This window comes from Mesoplodon bidens, assembly GCF_964165515.1.
Source record: "Mesoplodon bidens genome assembly, chromosome: 10".
Lineage (NCBI taxonomy): Eukaryota > Metazoa > Chordata > Mammalia > Artiodactyla > Ziphiidae > Mesoplodon > Mesoplodon bidens.
In genome coordinates, this window is record NC_138172.1 from 21,443,954 (window position 1) to 21,463,296 (window position 19,343).

Consider the following 19,343-nt stretch of genomic DNA (forward strand, 5'->3'; position numbering starts at 1 on the left):
AAACACAAGCTTTAAATGATACATTAAATAAGATGGACTTAATTGATATTTATAGGACATTCCATCCAAAAACAACAGAATACACTTTCTTCTCAAGTGTTCATGGAACATTCTCCAGGATAGATCATATCTGGGGTCACAGATCAAGCCTTGGTAAATTTAAGAAAATTGAAATGGTATCAAGTAGTTTTCTGACCACAACGCTATGAGACTAGATATCAATTACAGGAAAAAAATCTGTAAAAAATACAAACACATGGAGGCTAAACAATACACTACTTAATAACCAAGAGATCACTGAAGAAATCAAAGAGGAAATCAAAAAATACCTAGGAACAAATGACTATGAAAAAATGATCACCCAAAATCTATGTGCTGCAGCAAAAGCAGTTCTAAGAGGGAAGTTTATAGCAATACAGTCCTAACTTAAGAAACAAGAAACATCTCAAATAAACAACCTCACCTCACACCTAAAGCAATTAGAGAAAGAAGAACAAAAATACCCCAAAGTTAGCAGAAGGAAAGAAATCAAGGAAACAATAGCAAATATCAATAAAACTAACAGCTGGTTCTTTTTGGAGGGGTTGGATAGGGAGAGTGGGAGGGACATGCAAGAGGGAAGAGATATGGGGATATATGTATATGTATAGCTGATTCACTTTGTTATAAAGCAGAAACTGATTCACTTTGTTATAAAGCAGAAACTAACACACCATTGTAAAGCAATTATATTCCAATAAAGATGTTAAAAAAAACTTATTAAGAGGATAAATCTCATGGTAAGAGTTCTTACTACAATAAAACAAAAATTAAAAAAAAAAAAAGCTGGGCTTCCCTGGTGGCGCAGTGGTTGAGAGTCCGCCTGCCGATGCAGGGGACACGGGTTCGTGCCCCGGTCTGGGAAGATCCCACATGCCGCGGAGCGGCTCGGCCCGTGAGCCATGGCTGCTGAGCCTGCGCGTCCGGAGCCTGTGCTTCGCAACGGGAGAGGCCACAACAATGAGAGGCCCACATACCGCAAAAAAAAAAAAAAAAAAAAAAAAAAAAGCTGATTCAACCCTCTAATCTCATTTTCTCCTGTATCCAAAGTCTTCGGTTCAAATCCCAGCTCTGCCACTTTTCTTTGCAGACTTATTGTAAAATATAGTATTAATATATAAAAAAAAGTACCAGTTTGGTTGTCACTAAGTAGTTGCTCAATAAAGATTAGCTGCTATTATTATTATTATTACTCACGTTTCCTATCTACTTATAATAAATGCAGCTTAGAGTTTTCTGATTTTTAAAAAAATTATGTACTCAAAGACCAAAATAGGTTGGAAAATGTCTTCTGAACCATAATAAGTTTTGGTGTAATTTGACATCCCACTGCTATCAGCATGTTCTTAAGTTTTGTATAAGCAAACAAGTGGAGTCTCTGCCTTCTGGGAATTTACAATCTAAAATGGATCAACTAGTGGGACCATCTTGGAAAAGTCACATAAACAATCCCCAGCCACAGTGTCTCAATTCTTCTATCCCTCAGGTCACAATTTCAGGAGAATGTTTATACCCATAAATTTAGTGAAGCCCTTGAATGAATCAACAAATACGTGCTTAAATGTTAGGAATTCCATAATATATATCCAAAAACAGCCCCCAGAAGGTATTTGACCCCATATTATAATTTTTATCTTTTAATTAATTTTTTTATTGGAGTCTAGTTGATTTACCATGTTGTTTTAGTTTCTGCTGTATAACAAAGTGAATCAGTTATACATATACATATATCCACTCTTTTTTAGATTCTATTCCCATATGGGTCATTACAGAGTATTGAATAGAGTGCCCTGTGCTATTCAGCAGGTTCTTATTATCTGTTCCATACATAGTAGTGTGTCAACCCCATATTTTTATAAAAGCTGTAGTAGTGTTATCTGTGTCTGTGTGTTTTCATTAAAAGAAAAGTTTCCCTTCTTGACTATCTAAAATATTTCAGATTTTATATTTAATAAGAATTTAAGGATTAATATGTTTAGTATCACCTAGTTTTTTATCTCCAAAGACAGCCAGTGTTTTCAGTTTCTTGTTCATTTCATGATGTATCCTCTTTGAGATATTTTTATACATATAAATGCACATGTCTAGCTATTTTTTTTTAAATGGCAATATATTATACTCCCTGTTATGCATCTTGCTTTTTCATTTAACACCGTATTTTGAAAATCGTTCACAATAAGTTTGTAAAGATACCCTTGATCTTTGGTATGGCTGCATAGTATTTCATTGCTGTTTAAATTCGTTTTTTTAAACAATACCCTGTTTGATTTTTAGGTTGTTGTGAGCCTTTTTGCTGCTACAAACAATGCTACAGTGAGTGGCTTTATACATAGGCTATTTTCCACATGTGCAGGTTTATCCTGATTAACTCCCAGAAATGACAATGCTGGTTCAGAGGCAGGTGCTTTTGTAATTTTGATAGAAATTGCCAAATTGGCCTCATCACTGGTTGTAACAGGTTATACTCCAACCATTAATGTGTGAGAATAACTGTTACCGCACAGCTCTGCCAACACAGTGTTTATTAAACCTTTCTCTGGGTTTCTGTTTAATCTTTCTTGTTTTGTTTTGTTTTGTTTTACTCTTACAGAGGTCAGCAGAACTGGCTACAGTTAGACCACCGAGTTCTTGACCACGATTTGCCCAAGAAACCAGGCCCAACCGTTTTGCACTTTTCTGTGAGGTATGTAACCAGAGACACATCTACCATCACCACCTGCCTCTTTTTTTTTTTAGAAAAAAAAATTCCTGGTGATCAGAGTCAGAGAATTTAAAAAAAAGAAGGGACAGATCGAAAAATTATTACGTGAAAGAGATTCTTTGCTGTCTTAGTCGGGGGAACAAGTTAACATAGATACTGTGTAGAACTGTTTCCTTTGAAGATGAAGTATAGAATCACCTTCCTTTAGTTCTCACAGCCCCTTGCATCCATTTAAAGGTGAAAAATGTAAGTAATATATTTTAATACATAAACCTGTTTCTGACTCAACATACTTCTAGATTTTTATAATTTGAAATATAGCAAACACTTACTATTACATTTGATGTAGGAATGTTTTCTAGAGACTATGGAAATTATTGAATTTTATACGATTTCACACCTTAATTGGAATAGACAATAAAATGCAAATGGATGCTCATGGAAAGAATTAACAGTACAGAAATCTGAATTCTGCTTTCCTAAAGAGACTGCTGGGAAAGAATACTTGATTTGTTCTCTGAGCTCTGCTTGGGCAAGTCACTTAACCATACATATTGGCCTCAGTTATTTCCTCCTGCAATGGATATATTCAACTAAATCAGTGATTTCTTTTTTTTTTTTTTTTTTTTTTTTTTTTTGTGGTACGTGGGCCTCTCACTGTTGTGGCCTCTCCCGTTGCGGAGCACAGGCTCCGGACGCGCAGGCTCAGCGGCCATGGCTCACGGGCCTGGCCTAGCCGCTCCGCGGCATGTGGGATCTTCCTGGACCGGGGCACGAACCCGTGTCCCCTGCATCGGCAGGCGGACTCTCAACCACTGCGCCACCAGGGAAGCCCTAAATCAGTGATTTCTTAAAGCCAGCCGATGATGGAAATATTTTTTCACATTAATTATTCACACTCTAAGATAATAAAATGTTATAAAGAGTAACGCCCATGTTCCTTACCTAGCTTAAGAAATAAAAAGTCACCAATTTTGCTGAAAGTCCCTTCCTATGTACTAGCCCCTCTCCCCACTATCCTGAATTTGATATATTTTCATGATAAATTTTGTCTTCCTGGTCTGAAGCCAAATATGATAAAATAAGCTAAGGTAGGAGATTTCCCATAAATCTAAATATGTTTTCGTAAAGCTGGATTCACCTAAAGAATGGACCCTAAATTCTGAGCTTATGTTATTTTTTGGATGTTGAACTATGCTTTGTTTTATGACATGACGGTGGAGGCTTTTTGTCTTTCTTTGGGGCGGGGTGGGGTTTGGTTATAGTATGTTTACCTGACAAAATCATGTCAATTTCCACAAACCCTTGTTTCTTTTTTTTTTTACTTCTTTATGCTCCTTGTAATCCAAAAGTGTGATAAGATGTCCTGATGGTCCTTTTCTTTTTAAGTCTCTTTTTAACATGAATTGATGGTGATTGTGGATGGAGGCTGCTCCTTATGAAGTAAATAAAGCGTTGACAGCCCCCAATTTGTTTTTTGCTTTTTGCTCTGAAATCTTTAGAATTTTTTTCTTACCACCAGAAGTCACATTTTTAAAACCCAGGAAGGAGGTAGCATAATGGTGATTTGTCCAGGAGCATAGCATGTATGGAAAAGTACACAGAAATCCTACAGAAAAACATAGGAGTTTCCTGGAAAGAGTGTGATATGAGTGCTTGTGTCCATGGAAATGGAGAAAAAGACAAACACAGACCAGCAGCAATAGCAAAAAATGTATATTAGTAATTAAACAGGGGTCAGAGAATAGAGAAGCTTTCATCTCGTATTATTTAGGGAAAATGGCTCAACATAAATCAATCTTTTTTCACAAAGAAGTATATTATCGCTGTAAACATTTCAAACTTTATGAAAGTATAGAGTGAAAAGGAAGAATTACTCTCCATCAGGACACTCCCTCACCTTATCCCAGTTCACTCCCCTTCTTAGAGAAAAATAAGGCTGATAAGTTGTTTGGTGACTTACTTTTTTTTTTTTAACCTGGAGGTCTTTCCTTGGGTATATAAAAATCACTTTATTTCTTTGCACTTCCATAATTTAGCTATCCAGGCTGCTATTAAGCGTTTAGGCTGTTTCCAGTGACTTTATTAAGATGTAGCTTGCAGTTAACCTCCTTACACTTTCATCTTTGGGCACATGTGTAGTGCTTCTGTAGCCTAACTACTCAGTGCTATTTATTTAGTCACCAGGTTTGTGTTCTAGTTCTTTGACCACTACTATCTGGTCTATTTTTGGTCTCAAAATGCCAAGAGAAAGCTGTGTCTTCCCTTCTGTACAGTCACTCATAAGGCGGCCCTGTCATTCCAAAGCGAGTTCCTGGGATTCCGGAGTTGCCTGCTGCCTGTTTGTGAGTTTCAGCACTTATCTCACAAATGTCCCCTAATCACTTAGCTTTACTTTCCCTGAACTACTTGCATGTTTAAAAGCCCTTATCAAGTTTTTAATTATTCACTTAATTCTTCTTCCCAACAGTACCCTGAGGTCTTAATAGTCTTTGTTATTATTCCAATTAAGGACTTGTTGTTACTCCAGTTTAATTAAGGAAATGATAGAGCAAAAGCACACACCAAGGAATTAAGTGAACTGGCAGAGGTCAGCGAGTGGATTGCAGTTCTTTGGAGGTCTCACAAATGGGACTGTAGCCACCGCAGTGACGTCAGTGGCCTCTCAGAGGGTCTCCAGCCTCCTCTTTTAAGAAAACAGGACTGCCACTGATACTTATATCATAGCAGACATCACCACCACCACCCCACCACCCCCAGGTTGCCTGGAGTGACAACGCTTTTGAGTCATTGAAGACTAGAACCAAAGAGCATTTGATTGTACTTGGACACGGGGTCACCATAGAAGCCTCTAGAAAGACACATAGTCTCTTTTGGTATCAGGGTCATTGCCTTTCCCATCAGCAAGTACTGCTGCATGCCCTGGAACTCGGACTCGCTCACACGTGGACACCGAGGTGTGTACGTGCTGAGTAGTTAGCACACAAGGAGAAAGGATTCCCCACAGAAGTAATGCATGATGTGGATGTGCATCACAGTTATTTTCATTGCTAACAATTAAAAATATCCAAATGTAGGGGAATTCCCTGGTGGTCCAGTGGTTAGGACTCAGTGCTTTCACTGCCGGGGCCCGGGGTTCAATCCCTGGTTGGCAAACTAAGATCTCGGAAGCCGCGAGGCAAGGCCTAAATAAATAAATAAATAAATAAATATTAAAATATCCAAATGCCAACAATGAAGATGGTTTCAGGAAGTGATGGCATTTTTACAGGGAACAATTGATCACTGTAATAAAAGACATCAGATGAAAAGGGACATTGCATTTCAGAGCTCCCCCAGGAGAGGGGTTGCATATCTGAATCACTGTAGGAAAATTTTTAAACAGTCACCCCTCCAACCCCCAAAACCTCTGCATTCCTGGCCCAGATTCTGATACCGTGCGCTGGAGACGGTAAATGGGATCTTGGGCAAGTTGGTTGTGAATTAAAAAGAGATCAAGGGACACAAAATAACTTGGCAGAGTATTATGCAAATATAAGAAAATGTCATTTTTTAAATTGTAGCGTTTATGAAAAAGAAAAATACCATACAGTTTTGCTCTCCAGAAGTTTCCTCTCTATTGAAATGTAGCATTAACCCTGTGGCAGGCACTGGGTTAGATATTTGACCTGTATTGTCTCATTGATTCCTGAGCTAAACACTGGGGTCCTACAGATTTGCAGGGAAAGACTTTTCTCCCAGTTCATATCCCCCAGGATGCAGGGAGCAGCTCAGAAACACATGCCGCTTCTGCATGGAAGGAAGAAAGCATTTAAGGTGAATGCACTTGGTTCTCTCTTTATGAGCTTCAGGATTAAACCTTTGTCTTTGCTTTAGTTATAAAATCTCAATGATATGTGCTAACTATGTGTGTAACACATATGTGTATAGACGCCCCATAATTTATTTATGCACCATAATTCATTTAACCCATCCTCTGTTTCCCTGTGAGTCCAAACGCCCCCAGGCTGCTGGGGGACTCCTCCAGCCCCAGGGTTGTTATCTGCTGCTGTAAATTATCATCCACAAACACATGGGCCTCTTTGGTAATGCAGCCCAGATGTAAGCATTTGAAAAGCTTGATAGTGAGCAAACAGGCATTTAATTCTCAGGGGGTGGCGGGGGAACTGCGTGTGACCTCATTGGAAAAGCTCCCATCCCCTCGGGGGCGGGGTGGGGGCGGGCAAGCCGAGGTGGCTCTGGCTGGTACCACCCAGCTCCACAAAACGCCAGGATCTTGGGTCTTTTACCCCCCTTATTCATCGGACTACCTCTCGCTTTTTTTTTCTTTCTGGTCCTCCCTCTCCTCTTCCCCTCTCTTCTTCTTCCTATTTCCAGATCTCCTTTGCTACGCGCTAAGACTGTAAGTGGCCACTCAGAGGTACCCTAAGTATTGTCTGTCTGTGATGCTTGGGGGTGAGAATTTGCCGCATGTGGAGGGTCCTAGTAGGAGATGTGGGGAAAGACTACTAACTTTCTGTCAAAGTTGCTGCAAACACAGAGCCTTTGAAAGACTTTTTTCAGTCTTTTAAGCACCCCTTGGCCTGGTTCTGGAGCGTTCGGCCTTTAACTCAGGGAAGCATTATGACTACAACTCGTGGGTCCACATCATTCCACCTGATTTTTTTTAAAGAAAGACAAATATATGAAATACAGCCTAACAGGTAAAGATTCTGGTGAAGAAATAGATTTATTGATATAGAAAGAAGTTCCCAGTATATTCTAGGGGAAAGAAGCAGACCACAGGATGGCACTTAAGTAAAAGATATGAGTAGGAAAAAAGTGTAAAATGTTAACAGTAATTTATCTCTGAGTAGAATGATTGTGGGAATGACTTTTGCTTGTCTATATATTTTTTTCCTACAATGAACGTATTAAGCAATTTTTTAAAAATGCAAGTGTGAAGAGTGATAAATGAGAAAAAGGTAAAATGTTTGTGACTGGGTAGCCGTGAGTTATTTTACAGCTATCAAAGAGTAGGTAATTTACAATAAGGAGAGGACAGGAAAGTTCACCTCTTTCCAGAGGAATGTGATTAAAAAGCACCGAGAAATAATGGGTTTCTCCTACTTTAGGCCCAGCAGAGGTATCTGAGGCAGATGTGTGAGTGAGCCAGAGCTCTTTGCACATCACCACACTTCCATCTGAACGATATCCCAGAACCTGGGGGAAAAGTCTGTTAGTTGCCTTAATATTGACCATGACCTCCTGGCCTAACCCATTCTTGAACTTCCAGGCAGTTGGTAAGGGGCCTTCGTCTTTGAGGAGTCACCATCCTGATTCATATGAGAGTTCCAGAAAGACACAGAATCCTTCAAAACTCAATCCCGATTCCAGTTTCTAATTTATTTTATTTTATTTATTTATTATTATTATTTTTTGGCTGTGTTGGGTCTTCGTTGCTGCACGCGGGCTTTCTCTAGTTGCGGTGAGTGGGGGCTACTCTTCGTTGTGGTGCGCGGGCTTCTCATTGTGGTGGCTTCTCTTGTTGTGGAGCACGGGCTCTAGGCACGCGGGCTTCAGTAGTTGTAGCATGCAGTCTCAGTAGTTGTGGCTCGCAGGCTCTAGACCACAGGTTCAGTAATTGTGGCTCGCGGGCTTAGTTGCTCCACGGCATGTGGGATCTTCCCGGACCAGGGCTCGAACCCGTGTCCCCTGCATTGGCAGGCAGATTCTTAACCACTGTGCCACCAGGGAAGCCCCCGATTCCAGTTTCTTACAGGATTATATTTCTGTGTGCTCCCCAATCACATATCAGACAGTGTTTATGGGAATCTGCTCAGTCTTCTCTGTAATCTGTCCCCAGGGTGACATCAAAAGGGCAGAAGGAAAGCATTAGTATTATGATGGGTGAAAAGGCTGTAGGGTACAGAAGTTCAATGCTTGGCCTTTATTGCACGGTTTCTCAGTAGCAGTACTATTGACATTTGGGGCCAAGTAATTCTTTTTTTTTTTTTTTTTTTTTGGCCACACTGTGTAGCGTGCGGAATCTTAGTTCCCTGACCAGGGATTGAACTCGTGTCCCCTGCAGTGGAAGCGCAGTGTCCTAACCACTGGACCGCCAGGGAATTCTGGGGCAAGGAATTCTTCACTGAAGGGAGCCATGCTGTTCTGTAGGATGTTTGCAGCACCCCTGGCCTCCACCCATGAGATGCCAGGAACACTCTCCAAGTCAGGACAATCAAAAAAATGTCTTCAACATGGCCAGATGCACTTCACTCCACCCCTTAAGAACCAATGCTTTAGCATTGCTCTTGGGTTCTAACCCTAACTCTCCCGTGTATTACCTGTGTGGCCTTTGGCACCCTCTGTGGGCCTCTTTCCTCACCTAGAAAATGGAATAGGAGCTTGTGGTAATACACAGGGTTGTTGGAGGATTATGCATGTTAACATGTAACGAAGACCCTCAATAAATGTTAACTATTTTTATGATATAATTAACAGAGGCTGCCTCAACCACATGTTCAATGGGTAAAAAATTCCTTAATGTGATATACGGCTACTGTATATGGAAGTTTGGAGACTGTCTGGCTTGGGTCTGACCCACTCACTTTACTGGGAGGAAGATTTCATCATTTGTCTCCATCATTCGCTAGTCCCAGCCATCCCCTCCCTGAAAACTTAACCTCTCCTGCCTCTTCCTGTCTCCTTCTCACAGCATCTGTCCCTACTTTGCTCATGGTGGACGGGAGCCGGCTATTTTGCAGTTTGAAGCAAGCACTTGGAATTCACCACGGGACCCTAACACTTCACGTGGCCTGGGGCGGAAGACTCCCTCCCCGTTCAGACAGGTCACAGCAAGGCCCTTACCCTCCTGGGCCTCCAGCTGTTCCCTGGAGAACTCAGAAAGAGTCACAGTGTGGGAGAGGAGTGACAGGGCAGGTTTCCACAGGCTCACACCTTCAGGGCCCTCCCTAGTTCTCCTTGGGATGCCTGGAAATGCGGAAGTGAGGTAGAGTTTTCCTGGCAGGGGAGCACATTGTAGAAGCAAACAATTCTTCCCGTGGGGAATCCTCCAACAGTGCACCCCTCCCAGAGATGAACGGGAACATACGGGACTCTCAGAAGTTGTGCATGGTCATTTGGAGAAAATGAAATACACTTAAATTATACCGCTGTCGGGCTTCCCTGGTGGCGCAGTGGTTGAGAGTCCGCCTGCCGATGTAGAGGACACGGGTTCATGCCCCGGTCCGGGAAGATCCCACATGCCACGGAGCGGCTGAGCACGTGAGCCATGGCTGCCGAGCCTGCGCGTCCGGAGCCTGTGCTCCGCAGCAGGAGAGGCCACAACAGTGAGAGGCCCGCGTACCGAACAACAACAACAAAAAAATTATACCGCTGTCTCCGTGCATTATAAAGCAGGACTATGAGGTTGCAGGGTCATTACAAGCAATAAATACAGATCCCTCTGCTCGGGGTGTGGAGTAGGACCTGAAAGAAATCTACTTAGGCAGGTGGCTGCAGTGAGTGCCTAAAATTACCCACAATAACTGAACGAAACCTGGAACGAGGCGTTTGAATGCAGCCCTTACGGGACGCCAGTCACCAAGTCAGCGTTGTTCAGAATGTGAAATAATTGAGTCATTTTTGCCCAATTCGCCTTCTTTGATGCTATCGTTCAGACATAGCAAAGATTCTGGAAAACAAAGAAAATATGCCCAGTTGGGGAGCTAAAGTGGTCAGAAGAATATTCGTTTCAGAGTGGTTTCCCATTCTGTCAAAATGGACACCTTTGTATAGCATGTTGCTTCCTTGAGAGAAAGAGCTTAGGAAAGGTAACTGGAATTTCCATTCTTGTTGTTACAGCTGAAGTTTTAAAGAGGTTCCCAGCTAAGTGTGCACCTTTTGTTATAGTCCCCCTGGTAGGCAGATAATAATAACATAGTAATAATCACCACCGCTCATTGACTGCTGAAATACATGCCACCCACTAAGCTAAGTTGAAAATATCTCTCATGTCTCTGGTGTGGAGGCAAGTAGGGAAAGGGAAGCACGGAGAAGCCGAGCAGCTGGATCAGTGTTAGGGCTGGACTTGACCTAGTTATCTCCCCAACTCTGTGGTGTTGACTTTTTTTTTTCCTTTTTTTTGGCCACACCATGCAGCTCGCAGATCTTAGTTCCCTCACCAGGGATTGAACTCAGGCTGTGGCAGTGAACGTTCAGAGTCCTAACCACTGGACCACCAGGGAATTCCCTGTGGTGTTGACTTTTGACCATGATGAATAAATGCCATAGGAGGAAAACATGGGCCACTACATGGCAGTGACCATTAAAGGACAGCCCATCCCAAACAGCCAGAGTCTTCTGCTTTTCAACACACGTGTATGGTCATCTCGCTGACAGGCCTGCCCCTCCTCCAAGCCAGTTATGTCATATCGTTGAGGTTGATGTTCTGTTATCACCGATGATCGGTTAGGTGAACACCTGTCCCATCAAGAAAGGGGGGGAAATGCTAATGGGAGGAACACGAAAAGCAGAGACAAAACCTCTTCTCAAGAAGGCAAATTCTCAAGAAATTACACTTGTTAAACTGCTTGAGGTCTGTCTCGAAAACATACGCCTAGCCCAAAAGCCTGGGTTTGTTTAGAGGCTGAAAATTGAACCGTGGGCTTTGACTTCACAAAATCTTAGTGAAATCACTCACAGTAAGCACGCAGAAGGGAAACAATATCCTTTTGCCAAAAAAAGGGCTGAAACAAAAGGTCTTTATTTTATGTCTGGGATAGTCCGTTTCATTTCATTAAGAAGCCCTAGATTTTGTTTTCAGTTCATGGTACGTGTTGATCGGTGCTCCTGGGGAGCCATTCTCCCGGAGGACCATACATACGTACTGTTCATATCCTCTGTAAATATAAAGTCATTACAGTGGCTCCCTTGAGGGAGAGATGGGATCGTGGATTCAGAGTGCAGGTAATCGGATGCCTAGGCAGAAAGGTAGAAGGCAACAGGGCGGATCGCCAGAAAGTAGCGGGGAAACAAGATAGGGACCTGTTTACTGGAACTAGGATATAGTCAGGGACCTGAGCTTCAGAAACAACAGGAACCCAATTTCTAGTACAAAGGTAACTGTGCAGAATTGGACAAGCCAGAGGCTGATTTGGTGCTAAGCCACCCAACTCCCTGCATATGGTATTTTAAATTCTTGAAGATTAGCAAGAGGTCTGGCTAATATACCCTCTCCCTGGAATGCCCTTCCAACCTTCGTTACCTGGTGAACTCATGCATTCTTTAAGACTCGGCTCAATTGTCTGAGGGTACACCGTGTCCTGTGACACTTAGTCCTCTGGATTTCAGTTTGGCAGCCTTCTCCCTCTTGATTCATAAGCTGATTTAATGGCATGCCTCCCTTGGGCCCCATGGCATTGTGTACCTTTTATACTTCATTGTGATTGTTATTGTAGGAAAGCATCCTATCATACTGGTTTGAAATATGAACTTTGAAGTCTGGAAGGCCTTAGTTTGAATCACGGCTCCACCACTTTCTACCTGTATGGCTTGGGGAAGTTGACTTTACATGTCTATTTCTCAGTTTTCTTATCTGTAAGATAGGTTCATAACTTGCTACCTCTGGCATCTGGTTGTACTGAAGTTAAATGAAAGGATGCGTGTAGAGCCCTTTGTATTGTCCCTAGCATGTGGGAAGCCCTCTAGTATCCAGTAATTTGGATTCTTTGGTTTCCAGCAAAAGAAACCAATTGTGGCTAACAGAATTGAAGGAAAACTGGACTAACAAAGTCTCAGAAAATATAGGAATCCAGGCTCTGCAGGGATCTAGGGAGCAGAAACCAGTGGACAATTTCATCCGGTTACCACTGGCAGAACAATAGGCTCCAGCAATCTTTGATCGATAGGTCATTGTAATCATATTTCTGTTCCAGGGTGAAAGAATCTGACTGGTCTAGCTTGGGTCACATGCTCATACCTTGGAGAAGGAGTTCCAGCTGAGTAAAAGGAATGTGCTCAGCTGTTTTACATCCAGCTGGTGATCCTTAAGGCTTTTGCATATGTGACTCCCGCTAAAGACCATTGCAGATTTATTTATTTAATAACACAAGCACAGGATTAAAAAAAAAAAAAGTTTTGAAGACAGTGGCAAAATGTGAATGAAGATCAGAATCTTAAATATTAAGGAATTATGAACTTTGCTAGTGTGAAAATTCATTGAAGTTATGCTTTTAATACGATGCCTCTCTGTTAGAGATATATATTGAAATAAGTAAAAGTGAAAGAATCACCGAATCTTGGCATAGATAACAGACCCTGAGTTCTCCTAATCTGACCTGGGACTCTTACAAGGCAGGAAGACCCTTCCAAGACTATTTTAACTTTTTAAAAGGTGTTTCATAGGTTGATCCAAAATCTATCACTTTGTATTTTTTTGGTCCACTGATCTGGTTCTGACTTTTTTTTTTTTAATTATTATTTTTTTATTTTATTTATTTATTTTTCGCTGTGTTAGGGCTTCATTGCTGTGTGCGGGCTTTCTCTCGTTGCGGCGAGTGGGGTCTACTCTTCGTTGCAGTGTGCAGGCTTCTCATTGCAGTGGCTTCTCTTGTTGGGGAGCACGGGCTCTAGGCGTGTGGGCTCAGTAGCTGTAGCTCGTAGCTCGTGGGCTCTAGAGCGCAGGCTCAGTAGTTGTGGCGCATGGGCTTAGTTGCTCCGTGACATGTGGAATCTTCCCAGACCAGGACTTGAACCTGTGTCCCCTGCATTGGCAGGTGGATTCTTAACCACTGTGCCACCAGGGAAGCCCCGGTTCTGACTTTTGAAACAATAGAGAACAAATGTACTTCTATTTTACTTGTTTCTGCACACAATTATTTAGGGCTTAGCTTTCCTTATAAATGCTGGTTGAGTGAACAAGAGAGGCAGCCAGGGGGAGGTTCCACTGAAAAGCGTTGTCTACAGGAGTCAAAGGGACACAGATCAAGACCTCCTCCTGCCTGTGCATGTAGGCAGATCTCTAAATTCAGTTGCTGCATCTGTACAATGGGAATAATGATAGGTATCTCCTTCCCAGGGCTGTTGTGAGGATTAAGTGAAACAACACGTGGAAAGCACTCAGCATGCGACCCGGCACATAAGTAAGAGCTCAAGAAACATTAGCTGTGATCCTGCTGCTGCACTTTCAGGCTGCCCACCGAAAACCTGCCCATCTTATCTCAGTTGACAGAGATAAAAATACTTGTAAAAGCAAAGGAAGCAGGGCAAAACCATCACCACCTAGTTGAAACAGAAGGTCCTTCAGGAAACTTAGTTGCACAGGTCATCTCAGTCCTGTGGCGGCAGCAGGCCTTGAATCCGCCGTCGCAGGGACTCGCTACTCTTGGTGCCTTTCTCTACCTCCACTGTTTAGCTCTTGACCTGTCTCTCTCATCTCTCAGTCTCTCTAAGAGACCGTACCTGATGGGTTTGTCCGTTCCTTACCCCGTATAAGGAGACTCTGATGGGCTGATCTCTCTTCTTCCCAGCCCACCTCATAGGATGCTCACCAGCTTACAGACTGGTTGCCTTTGACTCAGGTGACTGTCCTTGATCTGTCTGGCCATGGCCAGGAGACCGAAATTGATGGGAGAATACTCAGATTATAACTAACTCTTGGTGAAAGCCAAATTATGAATGTTTATCACATTACCACAGAGATGCTATTTACCTATTGTATTTTCTCCACCTGGATTTCTTTTTATCCTATAGAATCCTATTTTTTCCCCTAGGCTTCAGATATAGTTCAAATCCCATTGTGTCCTATCAGCTTTTTTTTTTTTTTTTAAACATAATGCAATGTTTGCCAAGCCACACTGGTTAGGATTTCTTGAATTCCTACCACGTGCCAGGCACTGTAGTGGGCACTTCATAACGGTCCTCCTAGGGCCATCGTCATCCCCACTTTATAGACAAAGAATCTTAGACTCAAAGCTTAAGCCACAACTCCCAGGCCACATAGCATTAAATTCCAGAAAATGGATTTTTATGAACAACTGTTAGTTTTTATTGTTTTACATCCTTTTCTATTATCTCATTTACTCCTTCCAAAACCCTGTGAGGTAAGTGCAGTCATAACACCCATTTTAGAAAAGACACAGAGACGCTAACGATCTTGCCCAAGGCTACACAGCTAATAAATGGTGGAGCTGGGACTCCATATTCTATGTTTCAGATTCCCAAGCCTGCTTTTCCCTCCAACTCTTCATCTCCCCCTCCTGCCTTAATCCTTAACTTTCCCTTCTCACACACCTAACACTCATAAATCTTCCTTAAGCTCACTTATAGGTGAGATAAACCCTTGTAAGTGAAAATATAAAGGATTTATTCTCTTTCTGGAACTTCCCTTGATGATTCAGCATTAAGGGTAGAATTTTTCAAATGATTTGACCGTCTCAGTGGTAAACTCTTTCACGGCCTTTTTAAGCTGCTGGATTTATTTCTCAAACGTTTCCTTATTGTGGAAAGGGAGGAAAAAATAAAAAAGGCAAATGCCCAAGGCCTGTCAGGATTTTGCAGAGCTAAGGACAAGACTCCCCCCACCCCGTGCCACTTCAGTCCGGGTTTATCTTGCCTCTCACCAAGTTGAGAGCACGTTCTCTTCCAGGACCCTAGCTGTGAGCTCTCTTCGGGTATTATGTCTCTTCATGCATTATTTATCAGTGGGGCTCCAACAGTAGAGAAAACCTTCTAGGCCTCAGCTGGCGCACTCACCCATGCCAGAGCGCCTGCCTTCACCAGCCAGCTCCCACAGGACGGGATGAGGAAAACACAAGACTCTCCTCCCCTCCCCACCTCTTGGTAGTCAGCTCTCTCCTAAAAGAGGGACCTGGCCTCTTAGACTGAACGAGCAAAGGCCCAGAAAAGGCAGTGCAGGGAGCGAGGCCCAGAATGCCCTAATTTGCATGAGAAAGACCAATATTAAGTAGTACGAGAGCTCAGCTTCCAGCCAGAGGGAAAGCCTGGAGCCTGGAAGGATGAGAGGAAAGGAGAGAGGGTGCAATTGAAACTCTCCTGGTGGATGGGGGCGAGGTAAACGTGGGGCTCTCACACCCACCCTGAGTCTGAAAACGACAGAGCCACAGGCCTCCAGATTCGATCATTTAGTAGTGCTTACTCAGCAGACTTCTGTTTTCAGCCCTCAGAGCTCAACTGGGCTTTGTTTCGAAGCTGTCTCAGGTATTCTGAGCTCCCAGGATGTGTGTCGAAGAATGGGCAACCAAGAGTAAAGTTGGCTTTGCAGTTGGTGACCATGTTGGATTTTTCTTTAATTCACCTTCCAACACACAAAAGCCTTCTGTAGAAGATGTTATCTGCATGTCCACGTATATCCACATAGATTCATACGTACACACAGCTGTACATACTTGTTGCAGATAGCTTTTAAGAGGGAAATAAAGCACAACCATCCCCTAGTTTCTGAAAATTCTCTGCGAGAAACTACATGAGGAAATGAAATCATGCAGAGAGAAGGGAAGGAATCTGAAGGAACCAACTTCTGTACTGTTTTTCAGGTTTTACATCGAGAGCATATCATTCCTGAAGGATAAAACCACCGTGGAGCTGTTTTTCCTGAACGCAAAGGCCTGTGTGCACAAGGTAAGGGCCCCATTTGTTATGGTCATTGACAGACTCCAGAGGGACTGGAGAAGGAGGGAGCAATGGCAGGGCCTTTGTTTTCATGTTCAAATGGAGAAAAAAAGGGCATAATCTTTTTCCTTGACATATCCTTCCCCACCAAACAAATAAACCAAAAAAAAAAAAAAGAAAGAAAGAAAGAAAAAAAGGCAGTTCTTCTCAAATTCTGAGTTGGGAAGACAGCCATATACAGAGGCATTGTGCTCACACAGAATTACCACGGCCTTAAGTGCAGCTCATACTCCACACGGAATGACCCAGAAGGACACAAAGATGGATCATGCAGACTGTGATCGAAGCCTCACAAAAGTCAGGCCAGAAATCTTTTTTAACAGAATACGGCCTACATTTATCGTAATTCAAAACCAGTCTTCTTTAGGGGCTTCTGCTCAAAGCCATGTGTTTTAAGGCAGAGTCTCAGTTACCTGTGGGCAAGGGACCTGTTTTTTGCTTTGTTGTTTCCATCCAGTCCATGGAGGATACACAGCTTTTGTAAAATTCAGTACACACGAATTGCTAGAAAAATTATCCCATGCCTGGGTGTTGCAGCCATGTCCGTCAGATTGCTGTCGAAGTTGTAGACACTCTCCATTTTTATCATAGCTCCTTGCAGATAAGCGTTGCTTTAAAGGCCTCTAGTCTGGCCTCCTCAAACCATACCCTGCGCAACGGCAGGGAGTCTGTGGGCCAAGACAGGCTCAGCTGGAGCCCAGCTCCTCCCTTCAAGGTTATGTTCTCAGTGTTGAGGATCTCAGATCCCACGCCTGCTTCCAGGGCCGGTGGGGACCCCTTCTGCCCATATATATCACCCTAAATCTGAGGGGTGGCCAGAGACAGCTGGATGGTGCCTGGCCTGGAAGGACAAGGGGGCAGACTGTGGGTTAGGACACCTGCCTTGGTACTCCTCCCTCAGCCCCCAAAGCGGTAAGGGTGGCCCACTGCACACATGCAGCTTTAATTAGTGTAAGACTCAGCAAGGAGCAGAGTTTTTGTTGTTGTTGTTTTTGTTTTAATAGCTTTATTGAGATGTAATTGACTACATAATTTTCTACGTCTTATTAGAAGTAATACCCTTGAAATGATCACTACAATCAAGATAGTAAATATAGCCAGCAACTACAGATCTGCTTTTTCTCACAGTAGATTACATTTTCTAGAGTTTTATGTAAGTGGAATCATACAGTAGATAATCTTTTTGTCTTTTTTCAGTGAGCATAATTGTTTTGAGATTCATCCATGTTGCTGCATGTATCAATAGCACTTTGCTTTTTATTGCTAAGTAATATTCCACTGTATGGCTATACCTTACATTGTTTTGTTTTTGTTTTTTTGGCCACACTGCATGGCATGCAGGATCGCGGGATCTTAGTTCAGCGACCAGGGATTGAACCCGTGCCCCCTGCAGTGGCAGCACGGAGTCTTACCCACCGAACCACAGGGAAGTCCCTATACCTTACATTGTTTATGCATTCACCTGTGCGTTTTTTTTTCTTTTTCTCCCAGTTTTACCGGGATATAATTGACATATAATATTGTGTAAGTTTAAGGTGTACAGTATGATGATTTGATATGTGCACATATTTCGAAATGATCCATTTACCTGTTGATGAACATTTAGATTATGCAAGTTTGGGGACTATTACAAATAAAACTGCTATAAACATCCATGTACAAGTCATTGTATACACATATACTTTCTTTTCTTCTTGGGCAAATACCTGGGAGTAGAATGGCTGGGTCATATGGTAGATAGATTTAACTTTTTAAGGTTCTGCCAAACTCTTTTCCAAAGTGGTTGTTCTATTTTAAATTCCCACCAGCAGTTTATGAGATTTCTAGTTCCTTCATATCTTTGTCAACACATGGCGTCAACATCTTTTCCATTTTAGCCATTCTAATAGGAGTGTAGTAGCATCTCATTGCTGTTTTAATTTCCATTTCCCTGATGACATATGAAGTTTGAGTGTCTCTTATGTGCTTATTTTACCATCATTATATCTTCTTTATGTTTGAATCTTTTGCCCAATTTCTTTGGGTTGCTGTTTTCTTCTCATGAGTTTTCCGAGTATATATATTCTGGATATAAGTACTTTATTGGTTATATGGATTACAAATATTTTCTCCCAGTCTGTGGCTTGCTGTTCATTCTCTTCATGTCTTTCAAAGACTAAAAGGCTTTTATTTTGTTGAAGTCTATTTTATCAATTTGTTCCTTTATGGATTGCAATATCGTATCTCAGTAAACTTTGCCTAACCCAGGGTCACAAAGATTTTCTTCTGTGTTTTCTTCTAGAAGTTTTAGAATTTTAGGTATTGCATTAGGTCTATTATCCATTTTGAATTAATTTTTATATATGGCACAAAGTTCAGATTGAAGTTCTTTTTTTCTTTTTTTTTTTTTTTTTTGCATATGGATATTCAGTGGCGCCAGTGCCATTTGTTGAAAAGGCTGTCATTTCTCTATTACATTGCCTTTGCACCTTTAAGAAAAATTAGTTGTCCATATATGTGTGGGTTTACTTTTGGACTCTATTCCATTCCATTGACCTATTTGTCAGCCTTTATGGCAATAATATACTGTTTTGATTACTGCAGCCTTGAATTGTGTATTGAAATCAGAACAAACCTTAACTTTGTTCTTTTTAAACGTTGTCTTATTTATTCTAAGTTTTTTGCATTTCCATATAAATTTTAGTATCAGCTTGTCAATTTCTACCCGAAACAAACAAACAACCCTACTGATACTTTTATTAGGATTTGCATGAATTCATAGACCAACGTGGGAAGAATTGACAGTTTAACAACATTGAGTCATCAGACCCATGAACAAGATATATATATATCCATTTATTTAGATCGTCTTTACTTTTCAGTATATAGGTCTTTTGTTAGACCTGTCCCTATGTCTCACATATTATTTGATACAATTGTAAATGGTACCTTT

At 41.9% G+C, this 19,343-nt stretch overlaps 1 protein-coding gene across 9 annotated transcripts in view; it reads left to right on the forward strand.

Moving 5' to 3' along the window:
- The window catches only part of FRMD4B (FERM domain containing 4B), a 323,064-nt gene that overhangs the window by 208,849 nt on the left and 94,872 nt on the right, over positions 1-19,343 (forward strand). For all 9 annotated transcript variants that reach the window (XM_081246504.1, XM_081246503.1, XM_081246507.1 and 6 more), the window contains 2 exons: positions 2,630-2,722; positions 16,276-16,360. In XM_081246504.1, coding sequence (XP_081102630.1) covers positions 2,630-2,722; positions 16,276-16,360 — 178 coding nt within the window. The remainder of the gene's footprint in view (positions 1-2,629; positions 2,723-16,275; positions 16,361-19,343) is intronic.